We start from the raw sequence: 21097 nt of genomic DNA, 5'->3' as shown, positions 1-21097 counted from the left end.
TACATCATTAAACCCAATCAAACGTCTTCACAGAGCACAGTGTCATCTCTTCCACTGTCCGAGTTTCCAAAAGTAGAGGAACAAGGAGGACGAGATGGAGATGACGTAGGTGAAATGAGACGTGCTCCATTTAAAACAGGTTGTCGATTACCCCGGAATTCCTCTGTGACACACAGCCTAAGCCAAGCAAACAAAACCCCACCCCAGCAGGGCCAGACGTGCCCTGGCACTGGCTTCACGAGTGGCAGATCCCAGTCTGGCCCCAGTATGTGGTGCCCAGTTTCAGTACACTGTAGTCTGCTCTAAGGAGATGCATCCCTTCTTCCCATGCACATCAGCTTCTGGATCAGGCTGGAGACTCTCCTCGTTGTTGGAGCCGCCTCACGTCCTTTGTAGAGAAATGTGCGATTCCGGATAGAAACTGGAGTCCTCTCAAACTTCTGTACAACTAGTTTGGGATTCACCTGTTGAATATTTGGTAACCGTGGTCCCATTTAGGCTCATCTGTGCGATTCCGGAACTGCCCGGTCAGTTGTTCCGATTGCCTGACCGGTACTCGCCGCTGCGGTGGCCGCGGCAGAGGCAACTTCTGCGGCTTTCCTGCTTAGCACCTGTCGATGGGATGCAGTAATTTACCTCTGACTCAGCAATTTCTTTTAGTACATGAAACTAAATTGCTTCTAAATGACAGGATTGGCACAGCCCTGCTTTCTTTTTTATTTAAACTTCTGAATGGTGCCGCATGTCCACATGGTCGTTTGTTGCTAAACTTTATATAATGTGTGATTTCAGATTCAGCTTGAAATATATCTATCTCACTACATGTAGCAGTACATTATATGTAATGTTAGTATTTCTGCTTGAATCCTTGATATTGCAATGGAATTCCTACTTTATTAAATGTATTTGATATGCTAGTTACTGTGTAAAATTTAACTTTCTTTTATGGTTGTGCTCTTCCTTTTTACATGCCGCTAGATACAGGTAGTTTCTGACAATTACTGATCTATGTTTGTATTGCTGATGTACTTAGGGGGTATGTAAAAATCATTTTAACAAAAGAAATAGATATTTAAAAATTTAATACTAACTATATGGGAAAAGGGTCCATTGTGAAAACATAGTTTATCTTTGGATTCAATGTTTGTCTTTGGTTTTACAAAGTAGCTCGTATTTTAAGTATTTTCTACATAATATGGTAAAAATGTAGAACAATTGCAATGCATCAATAAAAAGGGTTAATTTTCTGTACTCTATTCATTTGGTCACTTGATCTATTAAAGGGGGTGGGAAAGGGGTTTTGTCACGTCCGGGGTGAAACGGGCGCTGCGTGTTTGCTGCTGGCGGCGCGGTGCCGCTGTGCGCGGGGGGCGGTGCGGGACCCTTGGCAGGCGCGTTTCGGAGCGGGGGCAGCGTGTGCCGCCCGCCCCGCCAGCGCCCGGGCAGGGGGAGATGCCCACGGGCGGCGGGTGCGAGGCCGCGGAGAGGGGCCGGGGCCGGGGCCGAGCCCGGACCCGCCAGCGCGGCCGCTCCGCCCGGGCCCACGGCTGCGCTGCGGCCCGGGGACGCGGCAGCTCCGGGGGGCGCCCGCGGGCCGCGCACGGACGGGGCCCGGCTGGCACGGACGGGGCCCGGCTGGCACCGCCGGCCCGGCTGCGGCGGCAGAGCCGGGGACAACTGCGGGCACGGCCGCGTCCTGGGCACCGAGCTGCAGCCTCCGCAGCCGGCGCAGCGCGAACGGCCCCAAACGGCAGCGCTGTCGGCCGAGCCGCTGGCCCGGAGCGGCGCCGCTCGGGGGGAGCCCGCAGGACCCCGGCAGGAGCTCAGCAGCCCGGCGCGGGGGTGCCGCAGGCTCGGGGGCCGGTGGCCGCGGCGCTGGCCCGGCTCTGACTCCCTGGGAGCGGGCACGGGGCCGGGGCAGCTCGGGGTGGCCGCCTGCCGCGGGCGTCTCTGCGGACCGGGGCTGCGGCTGTGCCCGTGGCATCGCACCAGGCGCGGCGCGGCCCCGCGCCGTCCCACGGGCTGTCCCCACGCTGCGCCCCATGGGGACGTGTCCTTCCCTCGCTGCGTGGGGCTGCTGCACCGCGCCCCGCGCCCCGCACACGCCAGCAGCAGCGTGGCCCCGCGCCCCCGACCCGGCCCCACGGCTCGACGGCACCGCGCGGGGCCAGTGCGGGCGCCCGCTGCGGCACGAAGGGGTTAAGGCGCCCGGGGCCGGTCTTCGGGGAAGGAGCAGCCTCTCCTCCCCTCTTCACATCTGGATTCAATAAGGGCTCCGAGGGGCCGGAGCATTCCTGAGCTCTGAGGTGGAGGCTGCACTCTCCGACGGCCATGGGGCCCTGGCGCTGCCTGCTCCTGCTGCCGCTCCTCGCCGCGGCGCCCCGCGCCCAGCAGCACCAGTTCATGGAGTACGTGGAGCGGCGCCTCACGCTGCTGGAGGTACGGCCCCGCTCCGGCCCTGCGCCCGCTTCGCCCCGCCGCGAGGCTCCCGGGCCCTTCCTCCCGCTGGCCGGCGGGGCCGGGAGCGGGCCCGGCGCCAGCAGGATCCGGGACGGGGGCAGAGCAGAGCTGGCGGGGCGTGCTGCGGCGCCCACCTCGCCGGGGCCACGTACGGCCCAGCATGAGCGTGGCAGCACAGGAGCGTGATGGGCAGGGGGGCACAGTGGGACAGGCGGGTCGTGGGAGCGGGAGCATCGCGGGTGCAGGAGCATGGCAGAATGGGACTCAGGGACACGAGCACCAGGGCTCTGTGGCCCCCGGGGGCTCCCACAGGTGCGCAGGCAGTGGGAGCGCTGCTGTGGACGGGCTGTGGAGCACAGAGACCTCAGTGTCCCCTTGGCCTCTCCAGGAGAGGATCTCACAGTGGCACGACCAGAGCAGCCGCTACTCCACGGAGCTGCGGGACTTCAAGAACCAGGTGCTGGGGATGCTCGAGACGGCAGAGAAGGAGCGGGAGGCGATGCGGTCGGAGGCGGAGAGCGCAGCGGTGCGTGTGGACCGCCTGGAACGTGAGGTGGACTACCTGGAGACGCAGAACCCCGCACCGCCCTGCGTGGAGGTGGACGAGACGCTGATGGAGAAGCAGGTGGCCACGGCCAAGCAGAAGAAGAATGAGAAATACACCAAGCTGACAGGTGAGAGGCTGCCGTGGCCTCCTGGATGGATGGTCTTGGGTGCAGGGTTACCCTGGGCCTTCCCAGCCCTCCCAGGTCCAGCTCTTCCCTGGCTGCGTGCTGTGGCATTATGTCCCACCAGGACACCTCTCAGGTGTCTCTGGCACAAAACCCCACATCCTGCAGCTGCCTGGGAGCTGCATTGAAGTCCCAGGCCAAAGCTTTGGGCTTCTCCAAAGCGCCCGAGGCAGGGCTGGGGTGAGGGTGGCCTCCCCTGCCTGTGGCACAGGTGCACAAGGGGGCTTCTGGATGCCACCAGGGACAGCACTGCAACCTCTGCAGCGAGTTTGCAAGGCAGCTGCCTGAGGGCTGGGGTGGGACACAGTGGGACCTGCATGACTGGTGCAGAGTGGGAGCAGTCCCCACTGTGGGACCAGGTGGCTTCCAGGCTCTCATGGCTGCCCCACTCTTGCAGACTGCAGCGACACCATCGCGAGTGTCAGGGCCATGAAGATCCTGAAGCGTTTTGGCAGCACCTCGGGACTCTGGACCAAGGATGCCGCAGGGAATTCTGAGAAGATCTATGTCTTCGATGGCACTGCCAACGACACAGTGTATGTCTTCCCCCGCATGCGGGAGTTCACCCTCTTCTCTGCCACCCGCAAGGCTGCCCGCATTAAGTTGCCCTACCCCTGGGTGGGCACCGGGCACCTCGTCTACGATGGGCACCTCTACTACATCCGCCAGCAGGGCTCCGGCCCCTTCCAGGTGATCAAGTTCAACCTGGCCAACAAGACGGTGGTGGACAGCTCGGTGTTCCCCGCCGAGGAGCAGATCCCGGTCTTTGGGCTCTCCCCCTTCACTTACATCGAGGTGGCGGCAGACGAGGAGGGGCTCTGGGCCATCTACGCCACCAAGGAGGATGAGAAGAACATATGCCTGGCCAAGCTGGACCCCACTTCGCTGGACATCGAGCAGATGTGGGACACGCCGTGCCCTCGGGAGAACGCCGAGGGCGCCTTCGTGGTGTGTGGGGCCCTGCACGTGGTCTACAACACCCGCCTGCCCAGCCGCTCCCGCGTGCAGTGCGTCTTCGACGTCAGCGGCACCCTGGCCCCCGAGGACGCCTCCCTCGTCTACTTCCCCAAGCGCTACGGCTCCCACTCCGGCATGAAGTACAGCCCCCGGGAGAGGCAGATCTACGCCTGGGACGATGGCTACCAGATCATCTACCGCATGGAGATGAAGAAGAAGCTGGAGGTCTGAGGGGCCGCGGCCGGGCGTCCCCGCACATCCAGCCACCCCTCCCGGGCAAGCGCGACTCTGCCCAACCCACCCCATGGGGCGCATCCGGCCCTGGCATGGGACGGCATCTCTGCCCCATCTCCCATCACTGTGAAATGATGAAATGCTGGACCCCTGCCCCCAGCCACCTTCCACCCACTGGCACCAGGCATCCCTGCCCAGGCCCACCCTGCAGAAACCAGGACTAATTTAATGAGATTTTCTTCTCTATGATATACTGAATAAATACCACGCAGCGAGCTGCAGCCACCTGCTTGGCGGGAGCGGGGGGTGCTGGGGCCAGGCTGTCAGAGCCACAGTCTCCGTGTTGCCCCAAAGGCACCCCAACAGACACTTCCCAAGGGTGGGGTGACCATGCAATGCTGGCCCAGAGATGGCTCCTTGGGGTGGGGGTGTGGGCAGGGGGGCTTGGTTGGGGGATTGAGCTGGGGCTTTCGGGAGGGGTTTGTGTTGAGGCTTCGGGCAGGGGTTTTGGCTGGAGTTTTGGGCAGGGATTTCAGCTGGGGCTTCGGGCAGCCTTCTGCTGCAGCAAGGGCACTCCCGAGCCTGGCCGGGGCCAGCCTGGTTTGCATGTACTAAACTGTGAGCAAACAGCAAAATCCCTTAATCTGAGCGGACAACTGGAGATTTTCCTCACATGCCAGGGAGGAGGCGTAGCCAGCAGGCACCAGATATTGCTGATTTTTCCAAGTTCACTTCTAATAAAGCACAGTCGTCGTCCCCCTGCAGCCGCAGAATTGCCCCAAACCCTCCGCATAAGGCCCTGGGACCCCCGAGCCCCTTCCCATCCCCTCCGCTGGTGCCAAGTCCCTGCGCAGCCCCGCGGCAGCAACAGCCCAGGGGAGGTGGGGCAGGACAGGGAGGCGCTGGGAGCCCCTCGTGATGGCAACTCCAGCGCTGCCAGGGTGCAGGACCCCCGTCCCCGAGGCCAGAGCAGGCACCCGCTGGGCACGGCCATAGCCCCGCGTGACCCCCGCGCCATGTCCTTCCAGTTCCCGCGGCGTCACCCCGCAGCGACTGCCCCGCACGCTGCCGCTTGCGCCGCACCCCTGAAGGCTGCGAGAAACCCCCGTTCCCACGCGCCGTCCCGTTCAGCCGCCCCACGGAGGTGGCTCCGGGACACCCCGGGGGTGAGCCGCTCGTGTCGCTGTGCCCTGGGCTGGGTGGCAGGCGGGGGACCCCCCCCCAACAGTGGCAGCCAGCGCTTTGTGGCGCCGTTATCGCTTTCCGAAATGAGGGATTAGTGGAAAATGTGCTGATGTGACTGCTCCAGTGCAGCCGCTGCTTTCCTCGTGTGTCTGCAGCTCCTCGTGCTTTAATTGCCAAATGTTTTATCTCTTTAAAGAAGGGTCTCTGTGAGTAATAATCCCTTTCATCTCTGCTCCTCTTGAAAAATACTTCTCTTGGGAAGGCAATCTGATAAAGTAAATTGAGAAGTTATGTTAACAGTAGGAAAGAGAAAGTGAGATCTTCTGGCTAATTTTTTCCCCTTTGCCTAATTCTCAAAGATATTGGCTTTTTTTTTCCTCCCTGACTCTTTTCCAGCTCACAGGAGCTATTGATAAAGTGAAATGGTTCTGCGTGTAGTATTAGAAGCAAGGGAACTAAAATTAAAAGTAAGCGACTTAAAGTGTATTATAAAGATGCTATTGTGTTGAAACAAAAAGGGGGGGATAAATTCTCCATTTAGTACTTTCTTAATGGCTGGTTGGCAAGAATAATCACAGGCTTTTAACTTCAAATAGGTATTTCTGCCCACGTAACATCTGGTTGAGGTCTAACTCATCGCACACCAACTGGGAGGCAGCAAAGTGCTGTATCCAGGACTTGGCAGCAGAAGTGGGAGGACACTGGAGCTTGAGGTGTCTTCGGAGTGCCAGGACACGCAGAACAGCAGCAGCTTGCTCATGGGCCTCTGCACTTTCTAAGGAAAACAGAGAACAAGGAAAACAGAGAACAAGCAAAACAGAGCTCACCGGAACCGTCTGCGCGGAGCTTTGCTGCAGAGGGATTGCTCGGCCCGCAGCTGCATGTCGGCATGGGACGGGCCGGGGCTAAACCCACCTTTGCTGAGCACAGCTGTCCGGCCAGATGTGCTGACACGGGCCAGCCTGCTGTTGCCTTCTGAAGTGCAGATAGTCCCTTCCTCTGGGAGTGGGATCTTCCGGTCAATCACAGGGATCACGGCTCTGTGCTGTTTCTGGTTTCCGTGTTGTCCCCGAGCTCGGGGATCCGCAGGGCAGTTGTGTGGCTTTGGGCAGGGGAGGCCCCAGGAGTGTGGGCACAGCCAGGGGGTCTGCAGGGATGGGAACCACATGGTGCCAGGGCAGGCTTTCCTGGGATGCGTGTGCACCCACAGGGATGGCCCTTGCCTGCAGTGCTGCCGAGCCCGGCACCGGCCAGTCCCAGTGGGGTGCTCAGCCTGGCGGGGGGAGCGTCCCTGGGGGCCCTCTCATCCATCCCTGTTTCTGCGTGGAGAAGATGATGATGATGATGATGATGATGATGATGATGATGATGATGATGATGGTAGATTTGAGGGTGGGCACATGGGGCCACAGCTGTGTTCAGCTTGCCCCCACATCCCCCAGCCTCACTGTCCGTTCTCAGAGCCCAGACCTGGCCCCTGCTGTACCCTCTGTGCACAGAGCTGCCCCTGGTCCCTCACCCCCCGCCCCCCCCCCCAGCCCCCAACCCCTCCGTGACACTCGCACCCCCTCTGCACTCTCACGTGGCGTGTGCTGTGTTGGTGGGGGGGTGCTGCAGCTCGAAGGAAACTGAAATTCCTTTTCAGAAGGTGGATGTGCAGAGTTAAGGGGTCCCTGCAGAACTGGCTTCCCACCTGGCCCAGCCAGCCTGGGGGCAGGAGGTGCCCGGGCTCCTCCCGTCCTTCCCGGTGCTGGAGTGTCCGGTCCTTCCTTTCCTCTTGACAGGAAGATTAAAAGTAAAGTCTCTGAATTCAGAGCACACAACCCTGTCAGAGGCGCTGCGCTCTGTGACACACACAAAGTTTCATTATTTTCTGGGCAGCTTCATTTACCAACAGAATTTCCAGTTATTTCAGCACTTGGATCACGATTCATTACTCCGCCTGCACTGCTCCCGTTCGCGGTGACACGTCTGTCTCCAGCCAAGAAGGGTCTCGCTGACACGAGGAAGACCCACGCAGGCAGCTCGCACCATGCAGGGATTTCACGCGAGCTGTAGCCCACGTGATTTCGCCAGGATTTTCTTTGGGGTGTTATTTTTACTAATGCTATTATTATGAAAGATGTTTCCTGAGGACAGAAAAATACTAGCTCAGCTGTTCAGCTAAGCAGTTCTTTAATTTCTTTCCTCTCTGAAAATCAGCTCCCCAGAGCTTTTCTGGGATAGATTCGAATTTTCTACTTAATACATCCTCCTGAAGCAAAACTGCTGAGGGATGCAGTGATTCTCCCTGTGCGGAGGAGGGTTTGGGTTTCCTTATCCGGTGCTTCGCCCCAGCGCTGGCTGCAGCCTGGAGATTGTGGGCCAGCTCCAAGAAACACGACATCAGGTTGGTTTGTTTGTCTCCAAGTCCCTCGTCACCGGTTGAGGCCCAGTGGAACACTGGGGTTGGGTTCCCCGGGGCCCCTCACCTTCCCGTTGGCCGGCGGGGAAGCACGAGTGGTGCAGGCGGAGGCGGGTGCCCTGTTCTTTTCTGCTGGCGCCCGCGGCTGCGCCGGCACTGGGGTGGCAGGTGGATGCGGGGCCATGGGGGGCTGGAGCAGCTGACCCCCACCCCGTGCAGCACCCCTGGCTGTGCTCGTGCAGCGAAGGTGTCTTTCTGCTGCAGGTGTCTGACAACCTGGAGGGAGATATAACCATGGTAACTGTGATTATTACGGAAAATTGCTGCCATTGCTACCGAGGCAGGGTCAAAACAAACAGAAATTACCAATTTTTGTGTTTCTAATAAAATACGGACGTGTGTTATTGACTCACTAATTGCTCAGTTAAACGGATTTCTCCAGAATTGCCTACTAACCCTTGTGAAGGAAAATGATGCAAAGATTGGCACTTCCATGGTGTTGCTCAGGCAAGGAAAAATGAAAAGTCTGATTAAATCCACCAGGCCAAGCTGCTGGAGGAGGGTCTGTCTGAGGGGACCAGGTGTCTGGTGCAGAGGGGCAGCCAGCTCGTTCTTCCTTGGCTGCAGTTTTTCAGGAAAGCAGCGTTTTAAACGAAAAGCAGTTTTCCCCGACTGAGCCACCTTCGATGTCAGCGTCATCTGCCATCTCCTGCTTTCTCCCGTTCCTGGTCCAACCTTGCCTCAGAAATTGAAACCTTCAGCTTGTTATAGAATGAATGAAGAAAGAAATGTACTTTAGTCGAGATGCATCAGTACCACTAATCCCATGAAATTCTGCACAGCCGGGGTGCGGTGTCGTGCTGTGGGTGTCCCCGTGCCACGTTCAGCTGTGTGCCGGCAAACCGGGTGGCTGTGCCACCGCTCCGCATCGCTGCCTCTGCCCTTGTTCCCTTCATTGCAAGAGCCACCTTCTCAGGCTTAGAGAAACGTGCAATTCCAGGGAATGATTGTTTTCATTGGATCATCAGCTCCATTCCTGCCACTGGGAGCTCTCTCTTTGGGCCAATCAAATCAAATCTGCCGGGGCCTTTTGTCTGACCTGGACCCAAAGGGAATCCCTCCCAGGGTGCGCGGGGGCCCCTGCCCAGCTTGGACGCCACGGCCACCCCCGGCACCCCGGCGCTTGCCATGGGGCAGAGGTGCTGCCGCCGTCCTCGCTGCTCTCCTGCACTGGACATCTCAGCACGGGCTTTTCCATCTGGAGTGCTGGTCCCTGTGCCTTTGCTGGGAGGAGAAGACATCGTTCAGGGTGGGAAAGAGGGTATTTCAGATTTTGACTCTCACATTTTAATTCTTCCTCTGGCTAAAGAAATCTTTATTAAACCCTATCTCTAGCCAGCCGTGGTTCGCCCTGGAGGGTGTTTGTTGCTGACATATCTGGCGATCTGCTCCTGGCAGCACAAACACCCGCTGCTGCCGGGACTGACTGTCTTTGCTGTGGAAAACATCTTATTTTTTGCTGATCATTTGCACACACCGGGCAAATTTCAGGTTTCAGAAAGGAGCTTTATTTTTAAGTACTATGGATTTCTGACAGAAAACAATGAAGACCTCCTTTGGTGTTTTTGAGATCTTTGCTTGCTCATGAGAAGCAATCGGGCACGGGGCACGGCCGAGGAGCTGTTCGCCCCCGTGGTGGGTCGGGGTGTGTGACGCTGGCAGCGCCAGCCGCACCGCCTGGCAGCCCCAGCACCACCACGCTCTGCAGAACACCAGAAATAGCTTGTCCTGCACCACGGACATTTTAAGCCGTCCTTTGTTTTGAAGTGAGGAACCCACAGAAGCGGCCGGAGCCACCGCTGCCGTACGGCACAGCTGGTGTCGCGCGGCGCGTGGGCGCTGCGGGACAGCGCTGAGTTCAGGTGTGTCGTGACACTACGATGGCCACAAGCACTGCGGGGCAGGAGGTGACACTGTGGAGGCTTTTGAACACCCGACTCAGCAGAACAGCCTTGGATGCCCCTCGGAGGGGCAGCTCGGTTGGAGGGGGACGGGCAGAGCGGCTCGGCAGCCCTGCGGAACGCACACGGCACGCAGCAGTTAGAGGCGCCGTAGATAAAGCTGAGGTTACGCAACAGGCAGAAAGGTCCTTCTGGTTTCTGTAACAATCATGTCCTGGAAAAGCTGCATTAATTCATCTCCAGCAGCGAGCGGCTGTGCCCGGGACTGTGCCTGGTGCAGCAGACGGTGGGAGCGGCAGCGCGCACGGCCGTGCAGCACCGAGCTGGCCGGGGGTCCAGCGGCTCCCGACCCGTCCCGTGGGACTGAAGCCCCAGCGCAGGGAGCTGGGAGGGGGAGGCATGGTGGGATGTCAGTGGGTCGGGGCCAAGGGGCTGGAGGGGTCGGCAGGGTGGTCTCGAGCATCAGGGGCAAATCAGCAGAGCAGCGAGCCAAGTCCTCCTTCATTCATGTGCGCCATGCGAGAGCAACACCGGGGAACCGACAATTGAAAAACGACGGCTCTGCTGCCCTGTCCCTCGTGGCAGAGCAGAAACCCTCTTCTGAGGCAATCTGCAAGTGAGGGGGTGGGCAGCTGCTAACGGCAGATTAGGAGAAAGTCTTCTGCTTCGGAAGCGGTTTGCTACAGGATGTTTCGGTGCCTGCCTGGATCCGACAGCACTGCCAGGATGTCCCAGCAAACAGCCCGTGTCCTGCGCCCACTCTGGCTTTGGGGGGGCTTTCTCACCTAATTGTATTCTTTCATGTTATTTCTGATGCTGCAGGTTACCACGTCTGCACTTGGCTTTGGTGCCCGCTGTTCCCATGGCAACAGAACATGCTCTGGATTTGCCTTGACCCATTCTGAGATACTTTATTAGCTTTAATGAACTGCGTTTTTAATAGAAGCCTACACTGGATTTTTTGAAATATATGTGCTTTAAATTCCATGGTTTTATTAACAAATGACATGGGAATGTAAGATAAATAATTATATTTGCATGACTAACACACGTCTTAATATATATATATAAAGCTGTAAAACATAATTATAAATTATCTTTAAGAAAAGTCCAGGGAAAAAACCAGACCATTTCTTGACCATTCGAGCAGCATTGCCACTGAAGGCTGACGGCGGAGGTTTGTGAGCCGAGCAGAGCTCCTGGGATGCCGCTGGCACTCGGACAAGGGTCCGGGATTTCCAAGCGTGTGCGTCTGCGACGAGGAGCCAAACTCGGCTCCTCCCAGGCTCACCCGCGGCACCGCCTCGACAGCCTGATTCTGGAGCGATGCTCACCCTGGCAGAAAAGCAGACTATGATGTTACCTTTTTTGCAAAATGAAGACTAGGTATTTTTTTGCCGTGGAGACATTTTAAAAAAACCAAAACCACCAGCATGAAAGGAAAACCACCTCTTCCCTGCCTGTTTGTGGGGCCCAAGTGCCGAGTGTGCTCACATTCACCACGAGATCTTCGATCCCAGAGGAAGGGCAGGTGAGCAACGGGCTTACTCATATACCAAGTAGATTTGTTCCCAAATCAGTGGGGGGCACTCAGCCCTCTGACCCCTTGGGATGAGCGGGGCAGTGGGCCGTGGGGTTTCGGTTCTCCCTGTGTCGCAGCGTTAAACTCGCAGTCATCAAGGGACAGCCAGCACTTCAGTGTCTCCGACTCTTCCTACAGCCAGTCATTGCTCTGTGCAATTCGAGACTGTGAGACTAAAACTGAAAAGAAAGGGGAAAAAATAAAAGAAGGTCTGGGAAGGCTCATGTGTGTTTGTTTTGCTTGCAGTACTCAAAATAAAATAGACTGTTCATTTGCGGCTGCTTGCAGACTTTGCAACGTTACCAGTAGCCAGCACTGGGTTTGTGGGTGCCTCCTTCTCCGTGCCCCAGGAGGTGCCTCCGGCCGCCCAGCCCCATGCTGCCCAGCACGCCACCGCAGCCTGGCACCCTGCCACAGCCTGGCACGGCACACCTGGCACGGCACAGCGGGCCCTCGAGCAGCCATAGAGGTTCGAAGGAGCAGGAGCCCCGTGATGGCAAACTCCCACGGGATGTGCCCTGTGGTCGCCCTCCTTGTTTTGCTCGGTAATAATTTAAACTTCTTTGAGAGTTACTATTACACGGTCAAAAGCAGCATGGAAAGTAGTGACGAGCGAGAAAGTGACTTAACTGATCCTGGCTGGCACTTGTGCCAGGCTCAGCTCCTTTGCAGAATTATAATCCCTCTCTAGATGAAAGGGAAATATTTGCACTCGCACGGTGTATCTCGCTTCTGTTAGTGTGACCAATCTTCTCGAGTGGCTGTGCTGAGGCGGTGACAAACACACACTGGTTTGATTATCCCCTCACCGAGGGACGTGGCAAAATCTCAGCACTTAAAACGTTGGTGTAGGGGGTTTGAGCCACGTGGGCGCGGGTGTTATTCACCAGCGTGAGATCCAGTTTTCCAGCAATGCAAGTGACAGCCAGTATCGAGTGGAAATGGATTATATGTGTGATGCGAGGATTAAAAATAGAAGCTTTGTGTCAAACCCCACGTATGTTTTGACTAAATCCTAGATAACAAGAAGAATGGATAAAAGATGGAGATTATACAGAGAACACCAAAACCCAAGAAGCCAGGATTAAAGAAGAAAAGGATTTGAGTAGGTTAGTGCAATTAATGATTGCCAAGTGCCATCCTGGCATCCAGCTGGGACTGCTGCAGCTTCTTCTGGGTACGTCTCGCATTACAGGTGCTTCGATCTGCAGACCTGCAAGAGGCACTTCCAGTCCATGGTGTGAAACACCCGAGGCTCAGGTTCAGCTCAGGTCAAGGCTCGGGGAACTCGTGGTCAGTTTTTGAACCATCCACCACTGTAAGTCAATTGTTTCAGATGGGCAGAAACTCTTTCCCATAGTAAGACCTGGAACATTCCCAGAAAGGATGGGTTGTCTTGAAAAGGGGCGTCCTCAGCCACGTCCCTCGGCAGAAGTCTACAGTACCTTTCATGCTGGAAAGCTAATGCAGTTTTACCACCTTTTTTGTTTCAATGAACTGTAAGCACTTGAAATAAGTCTTTTTTCTCATGTGACTAGTGCTCAGCAATTCCCCCTCGGGGAACTGGACCTGCGCTGACTGTCCCAGGACAACCAAGAGCTGCCCTCGCAGTGCCCCATGCCCACAAGGGGCTGTTAGCACCACATCTTACAGCGCCCGCTCTGACTACTGACCCTCTGAAGATCACACAACGCAGTCACTGCTTTCACGAGAGGAAGCATTTCACCAGACAAGGCAGGACTTACAAATAAAATAATTTTATTGAGTTTCTGCTTCTACAGCATGTGGCACGTAAAGAGAATTAAGACACGAGGTGTGATGAGAAATTGTGTATTTGTCCTTCACTGAGCAGAGGATCCATCTTACCCAGAAAAACAAAGCAAATGTCCTTCTCTGCTAGTTGTGGTGCCCAGTGAAGGCCACCGCTGGGACACGTGGGCAAACGGAAGCTGAAGTTGACCTGGAGGTTGTGGCCGATGTCTGCAGTTCTGCCAACCTGATGTGAGGAGAAATGGCTGCCTGGCTAACAAGTCTTGTTTTAACTCAAAACCAAAAATATTTGCATTTACTTGATATAATTGCAGTGGAACAAACAGCACTAATGTACTTAATAACTCAGGGAAAAATCCACGATGAGAAAGTGTCCAAAATCCACAGCTGTCTGATAAAGATGGGCTGATTTAACTGTGTTTGTGAAGCTTGTACTTGGGATGTTGTGACTTCATTTTTGGCCTCTGCAGCCAAGGAACCAGCAAAGTTTCATTTTTTCAAAACTTGATCTTCCTCCAGGGTTTGGGTCTTAGAAACTTTTTTCGTTAAGGAAGTGCTGATAGTTCAAGAAAAAAGTTTGGGACCTTTTTGCAGTATTGGTTGTGTTTCTGTATTTCCCTTTACACTTTTGTTCACCCTTTATTAATTGGACAATGTAAAAAATAAAGATCTAGTGATCATGCAAGGATGCCACCTAATTCTGTAACATCTCTCCCCCTTTATGTCCGAATCTCAGTTGTGGCAACACCGTTCTCTCCACTCGACTCCAGACACCGTGGTGATGTAGGGGGGGATGAGCAGCAGCTCTGGAGGGGTCTTAAGAAACTGTTCATGCAAGTAGCTCTGGGGAGGCGTCAAATACAGGGAAAAAACAGCTTTTCCCCCCTGAGGAATCAACGGCATTTTTTTATATATGACGAAAGGAACTTGGGGTACACACTGCACAAACTTCTAACAGCTCAGGAACACCTCTACACGAACAGGAAACCCGTGAACGCGCCGCGGGCGGGGGCTGACCGCCGCGGTGAAGAGCCGCTCGCGGGTCGGAAACCTCCGTCTTCTGCTTCTGCTCGTCTAAGCGGGCACAGGCAGCGCAGTGGGGCTGGTCCACGGCCCCTCTCCCGACCTCCTGCGCTGTCTGTAGACACTCAGAGCCACTTTGCACTTTTCCAGCCTTCACACACACTAAAAACTATTTTACATGTTATTTCAGAGACCCAACTTCCAGCTCATGTCTCAGTCCACCTTCTTCCTCTGGAAACAGATCCATACAGCAAAAGCCACAAAAGAAAACATCACCTTGGGAGACGTATTAGACAAAGACATATTCGACCACAAGACGGGTTTCTGCCTTTACTTACGCAGGAACAACCAGACCGGAAAGTCTCACTGCTGCTGCTGCCGCTCAGCAACCAACGCCTGAGCCCGTGGGCCAGGGGCAAAGACAACTCGCTTCGGTCCCGCCGGACGCGCCGCGGTCTGCGTCACGGCGTGGGTGGGGGTTTGGGCGAGGGACAGGACCCCTGGCTGTCAAAGCTCGCTGTCCGGCCGTGCCACTGATGGGAGAAAAGAGAAAGCAAGTCTAAGCAAACAGGTGAGATTTATTTAAAACCCTTCCCATCCCTTCACCTCTCTGCCTGTCTCCCGTCCCGCAGTGTTCTCCTCTGCCCCACAGCACGCCTCGACTTTTGCACAGCTGCCTTTAACCACGCGGGAAGAATTGCTGAACAATTTACTTTATTACTTTGTAAACCAATTCATGATCATGAGGACTGCTCACAAAAAAAAGGGAAAAATAAACAGTACCTGTGTGGGCTATGGAGACAAAGTCTGCTCTCATTTTTGCTTTCTGTTGTTTCCTGGTTTGGTGCTGTTGCCTTTTTGTTTTAGAAACATTGCCTAATTGCAAAATTACTTGAGCCTTTCCAGCCTGGTGATTTTGCTCCGCAGAAGCCAGGTCCGCAGTGCCAGAGACATTTCTCAAAGTGAAAATCAGATCAGCGAGTCAATGGACGTAGGAAACATTTTCTTGCCATGCTTATGGGATCATAAATTATTAGTCATCTGCCGTGGGGGCTGTTATTATGATTCAAAACCTTTACTCTTTGAGCTTTTGAGTACTCGCCCATCTCACCATCTCGTTTTATTAAATTCAAATGACAAATGATAGACATCTCCCAGAAACAGCAGCAGGCATAGTACTTCCACTGCTTCCCTCGGATCAGTTCCCTCTCTCCTGCGTAAGCAGAAGCTCTCTGCTGGTTCCTATCAATGCTCCGCCACGTACCAGTTTCACTTCTGGGGGTGAAAACTCATTCTGCAACCCGAGCTTCACCCTCGCCTCGGCCAAGGCGTTTCAAATGAAACTGCCTGAAAAGGAGAGAGCAGCGTGGCTGCTCGTGCTCCCAGGAAGGCTGCGGAGCCAAACCACCGCGCGCAGGGGCCGAGGCGGCCGTCCACCCGCCTGCTCTGGGGGGGACACCCCCACAGCCCCGGGCCACCCTGGCTGCTGTGGGTGGGGGGTAGTGGGTGCCCTCAGTGATGGCTGTGACACCCCGCGGGGTCCATCCCATGGGATGGCTGCGCATCAGCACTGCCTGTCCGGGGTCAGGGCTGCCCCCGTAAGCGTGTGGTTACAAAGCTGGGGCAGAAATAGGGGCAGGAATTTGGCCAATTTCCTTCCCCAGAGAGACCAGTCAGTGTGAAGTAAGTCACTGCGCGAGTTTGCACGATACGGACTGTATTGCACCAGGGCTGAGCAGAAATTAATGAGCAAAGCAGCTGGGAATCTCGTCCTTCCAAACAGGCTGCCTTAAGGTAAGAAAAGTTTCTTCTGCGTTTCTCATGTCAAAAGTGTTCGCTAAAGTCCCTGAGGATAATACAGGTACACCCTTCCCATGAGACTGACCACGGAAACAGAAGATGGGCAAAGATTACAACAGAAACGGGCTTTTGGCAGAGTCCTCAGCATGCTCCATGCATGTTCTGCCTGCAGTGAGTGTCAATGTTTGCTACCGCAAAAATGTGACCAAAACTCTTCTGAGAGTACGTTTGAGTGATCAGGGTGACGTGGGGAACCTGGAGATACTTTTCCTTCATTTAATTGGAAAAGGTGAACCACCCATTGTGTAATTAACAGTCAGAAACTAGGAACAGTTCAGTGAAAGTCAAACATGCCCAAAAGTCTGGAAGAGGCTGGTTTTGCATATTTTTAAAGATAAATGGCTGCTCTCCGTTATGGGCATGACTTAGCTCTCAGCAAAGTTACCAGTTTTCATCTGGAGAAATGTTTTAAACAAATAAATGCTCCCATGCTGAATGTCAGAGGGACTTAGCAACATCAAAGACCTTTTGCATTGCACTGATGATGCTACTCTGCGATATCAGACAGTTTGTCTTTCATAGATAACAGGAAAATTTTCAATTTTCAGAAGTCCCCTTCAAAGTCTGGAAAGATGCACTAGAATTTTATATTTCTTTTTACAGATACATCACTTAACCTGGCTGACGGGTGCACTGGGGAAACGGCAATGGGTGGGGGTGGCTGAACACACCTGGGAGGCTGAGGCCACGGCAGCAGGTGCCAGTGGGACCTCGGGGCTGAAAAATGGGAACAGGTTTGTGCTGAGGACAAGAATAGCTCCAAAATGCATCAGCAAGTGGGATTCTTGTTTTCTGCCCACAAACTCTCTTTCTAAGCAGCTTGTGTGAAGACGACAGTACTTAGAAGCCTGTAATTAATGATTCATTTGCACATGTTCCCTTTTTAATGATGACGGTCATTAAAGAAGTGCCGTCATTACAGTTTGTCACTCACTGTTGATAAATGTGGAGCAACTAAAGACATGAAATGCAACAGAAGGGAGTTTCCCTAAAGGCTCCAGCAATGAAAGAGGAGAAAGAGCAACACCGGCTGACGGAGAACGGCCCGATGGATGCTGCCGACCCAGAAAGGGGGTTTGGTCGTGTTGGCACAGCGGTGCGGCCGGCGGGACCGGCACGGTGCTGCCCGGGGGCCTCGTGGTGGACAGTCAGGGACCAAGGCAGGAGGGGGGCCGGTGCCCAGTCCAGGGGGTGCAGCCCCAACGACACCGGCGTCCGTCTATTGGTCCCGCACTGGACTAACGATCCTGAAACAGATCAGTCCCGACACGGCAATACCGGATGAGCATGAGGCCCAGAGAGAGAGAGAGCGAGAGCACTCTGAGAGCGAGAGCTCCGGAAGAGCAAAGGCCCTTCTTTCCAGTTAACCCTCATTTTCATACTGGGCATGACACTGCATGATCTGGAATACTCCATTGGCCAATACAGCCCTCAGTCCTAAGCCTCGGTTCAAATCCCAAGGGGAGTTGTGGACCCTCTGTCCCGGCCATGCTCCCCCCTATCCTGTTGTGCTCCTGCACGCTGGCAAGAACACGGCAGCTGGCAAGTCCTTGAGGTCCCAGTGCCAACTAAAACATGAGTGTGTGGTCAACGTTCTTCTCAGAGCGAGTCCCGGGCTAAAACCAACACCCAGAGGTCTCTGGCTGCTGAGCAGGACGGACGCCGTCCCAGCCGAACCAGGACACTCCGCAGCCGGAGCTGTACAAAACACGGCAGGAGCCCCTTTTCTGGCAGAGCTTTTCATGGCAAACCAGGCACGGCGGTACGTGCGTAAGCCAGTAAAGAAATTCCAGATTCCCTTGTCTTCATCCATCTGCAGCCCTGAGCTGTGCCGGGAGCGGAGGGCGCCGGGACACGTAAGTGCGGAGCGGCACAGGGAGCCGGCAGCCGGCACGGACCAGCTCTGCGCTCCCGGCTCCGGTCAGCTGTTCCTCTTCATGCACTCAAAAAGACAACTCAGCCCAAGCTCCCTGCTTTTTAAATTGCTTTTTAAAAATGCACAAAGACATATGGAAAAGATGATGTGATTACTTGTAACAACAAATACCATTTCCCGTTAATTTCTCTCCAGGAGCCTCTGCCTTTTCTGTTTGCTTCTTTTCAAGCTGCACTAGAGATGTACGGACAGCAGTGCTAAAACTTAAGAGGGCAAATAAACACAAGGACCATTTGCTTGCTGGCTCTGTGCACCAGCTTATGGCAGGAATACCAGAACAGATGATCAGAGGCTTTTTTTCATTTCTTTTAAGCAGAGCTCCTGACCTGTGCACTGGAGGGTGGAATGATTCATTCAGGTTTTTTTCCAAAGTCTTGGGTGCTCAGCAGTGGTTTTCAAAGGGTATGTTAGCAGGTGAGTCATCTTACATGCCTCCCTTTGTTTCTCTGAGTTTCATCACAATAATTATCTCTTTTTTTTTTCTGTTGATTATCAAAAACTTTACAGGAGTCTTGCTTTTGAACTCCCACCTACCCCTGAAAAAATGGTGTAGTAAAGTCATATAAATTACAAACTGGAGAAGGAACTCCTGCCCCCGGGTCGGACGTGGCAGCTGGTACCGTGCCGTGAGGTGCTGCGGACGGCGCGGATGTTGAGCCAACCGACGAAACGATGGCGAAGCGTTTACACCGAGGCTCAGCAGCGGCGGACCCGCGGCTCTCCCTGGCACTGCCAGGCCGTACGCTGCCTTCTTTCAAAGGGGCAATAAGACGCTGCTTGTTATGTACTTAGTCTGTGGCTTTGAGGGAAAATGCCTCCTTAGCCCCAGACACAGTGGGAGGTTTTATTGCCTTTATTATACCATTGCTGGCCACAAATGCTGGTTTTCTTGGCATACCTGAAGTGTCAATAGCGTGCATGCCATTCTCCACATCTCTCTCCTCCAGAATTTAAGACTTAAATCAGGCAAAACCCAAAGAGCACTACAGGAGCAGGAGAAAATGGAGTGCAAGGAGGAAGAAAATGCTAGAGATGGTCAAAACAGTACCCAGGCATTTCAGCCCTATTTTATCATCTGAGGCTGCATCAAGTGAATCTCTCTCTCTGGAGATGCTTAGAGCAATTACATTTGTTCTATTTATTCTCCCACAAAGGCTTGGAGATGAGTCAACAAAAAAATCTTTTAGGATGAAAAAATTGAAACTTGAAATAGGCAATATCCCTGGACAATTTGTTCTGCAATCAGAACAGCATTCTCTTCCCTTTCTGCACTCAATCTCTAATTAAAAAAAAAAAAAAAAAAGAAGAGAAAAAACAACACAGTAACAGTCGCATCTGTAAACACAGTCTCTTTCATTCTTGCTTGCAAGCTCAAGGAGCTATTTCAAGACAATATAGAAATGCTTGTTTTCTAGAGTTCATTTCTGGTGAGAAAACGCCCTCAGCTCTTGTCAGAAATTCCCAAGTGAGAGCAGAAGCTCTCCGAAAGCCCCGAACCAGCTCAGTCACGCACAGCACATGCACTAAAAGGAAGGAATAACTCCACACACCTCTTTGAAGGACTTCTTCACCTCCACTAATGGATGCCAGTGCGCAATAGGCTTGCGTGGGTATGCCAGCATCTCATTCCAGTGGTCTCTGCCCAGCCCTTCAGCATTGACCCCCACACGGCAAACCCCAATAATCTCGTTGTGACCCACTCTGGAGAACAACAGAAAAGCAACACAATTATCTCTCTCTCAGGCTGCCCATACGCTGTCCGATCGAGACTTCTGAGCCCAAGCTGTCGGAGTGCCACGAGGCACCGTGCCAGCGAACACGAGACGTCGCAGCTACACGACGACAGTCAGATCTTTGCTGCTGTCAGCGCATGCGGCCCCCAGGACAGCGAGGCACTGCCATCACCAGAAATAATTATAACAACTTCAAAATGATTTGAACTGTAGGTCAGTCCAGATACAGAATCTGGAAGGACGCAGTGGTGCACAGCAAGAATAAGCACAAGTTGAGTAATGGATAATTCATACACCAGTTGCTGCTCAGTGAGAGCTTTTGCTTTCCAAAACGAGACGACGGTTTGCAGGACAAGCAAACAGCGCCGCAGAACCCACAGAACAGAAACGGAATGCAGGACCCACTCAGGCCAGTGCCATGAAGCAAAGGATCCGCTTTCCCATACTTACTGTTCTAGCGGGTGATTTTCCATAACCATAAATGTCAACGACACTTTAACAACAAATCACTAGAGACAGATTGATGCCACGGAGCTGTGCAATCAGACCGTGACCCTAAGGAAAATGGCTGTTGAGCAGGAAAACCTGCGCCCAACGGGATGTTTGCCCCTTCCCTCTCCAGAGCCTCCCACTTACCGATCGTAATCCATGACGGAGATAAGCAGACTGACTTGATCCATGTTCTCCGGAGGAATGTCAAAGATTATTGCTTCATTGTAAGTGGGATTAAGTGTGTTTTTCTTTATGGTGGTTTTCTTCTTTTTCAGCCTTCGCCCATCACAGAGCAAAGACACTTTGACATAAGGATCTGCAGAGGAAGAGATAGGAAAAGGCCTTCTGTTTACGGAGGTTTGCTGTGTTACCAACAGCACTATCAAAGGATGGGCTGTAAATTACCAGGAGCCAAAGGCACTCCTCGAATGAACTTTTAGAAAAAGGGATGTCTGTATTCCCGTCGGACCCACCGTTTCTCGTACTGGTGTGAGTGCTGACAGGAAAACCAGCACTGCAGCCTTCTTGGAAGGAAAACCCAGCTGTTGCCATCAGTTTTTCTGTGATGAGGGTTTGAAAGTGTAAGAAGTGCAAAAGAAGCCCCCACCTCACACCATGAGCCCACATTCATCAGCGGTGACAATGCCCCTGGGCACTCAGGCATTCTGGCTCGCATTACCCACACGGCTGCAGGCAGCAGACCCCGGGCTTTCGCTGTAGCAAAACTAAAACTTTTCCAAAATTTGTCTAAGAGAGCAAAAGGTAACGC

The 21097-nt window shown here is 54.1% G+C and overlaps 2 protein-coding genes across 2 annotated transcripts in view; one reads left to right on the top strand and one right to left on the bottom strand.

Annotated features, from left to right (window-relative positions):
- Positions 1–2331: 2331 nt before the first annotated feature.
- On the top strand, positions 2332–4379 carry OLFML3 (olfactomedin like 3). Its single transcript, XM_086627407.1, has 3 exons — positions 2332–2439; positions 2849–3134; positions 3589–4379. Exons 1-3 carry the CDS (start codon positions 2332–2334, stop codon positions 4377–4379), a joined length of 1185 nt encoding a protein of 394 aa, XP_086483533.1.
- A 10389-nt stretch (positions 4380–14768) lies between these two features.
- SYT6 (synaptotagmin 6) overlaps positions 14769–21097 on the bottom strand; it is a 30846-nt gene continuing 24517 nt past the window's right edge. Inside the window, exons 5-7 of the mRNA XM_009981398.2 lie at positions 20473–20644; positions 19654–19804; positions 14769–14840 (exon numbers count right to left, since the gene is read on the bottom strand). Coding sequence (XP_009979700.2) covers positions 14769–14840; positions 19654–19804; positions 20473–20644 — 395 coding nt within the window. The remainder of the gene's footprint in view (positions 14841–19653; positions 19805–20472; positions 20645–21097) is intronic.

This window comes from Tauraco erythrolophus, chromosome 27 (genome assembly GCF_009769465.1).
Source record: "Tauraco erythrolophus isolate bTauEry1 chromosome 27, bTauEry1.pri, whole genome shotgun sequence".
Taxonomy (NCBI): domain Eukaryota; kingdom Metazoa; phylum Chordata; class Aves; order Musophagiformes; family Musophagidae; genus Tauraco; species Tauraco erythrolophus.
This window is presented reverse-complemented; position numbering and strand designations above follow the sequence as displayed.

Excerpts from the sequence above, each read along its gene's own strand:
- OLFML3 (XM_086627407.1), top strand. The coding sequence starts at position 2,332 with ATGGGGCCCTGGCGCTGCCTGCTCCTGCTGCCGCTCCTCGCCGCGGCG. Across the intron at positions 2,440-2,848 it reads GGCGCCTCACGCTGCTGGAG|GAGAGGATCTCACAGTGGCA; the intron begins GTACGGCCCCGC and ends TGGCCTCTCCAG. Across the intron at positions 3,135-3,588 it reads GAAATACACCAAGCTGACAG|ACTGCAGCGACACCATCGCG; the intron begins GTGAGAGGCTGC and ends CCACTCTTGCAG.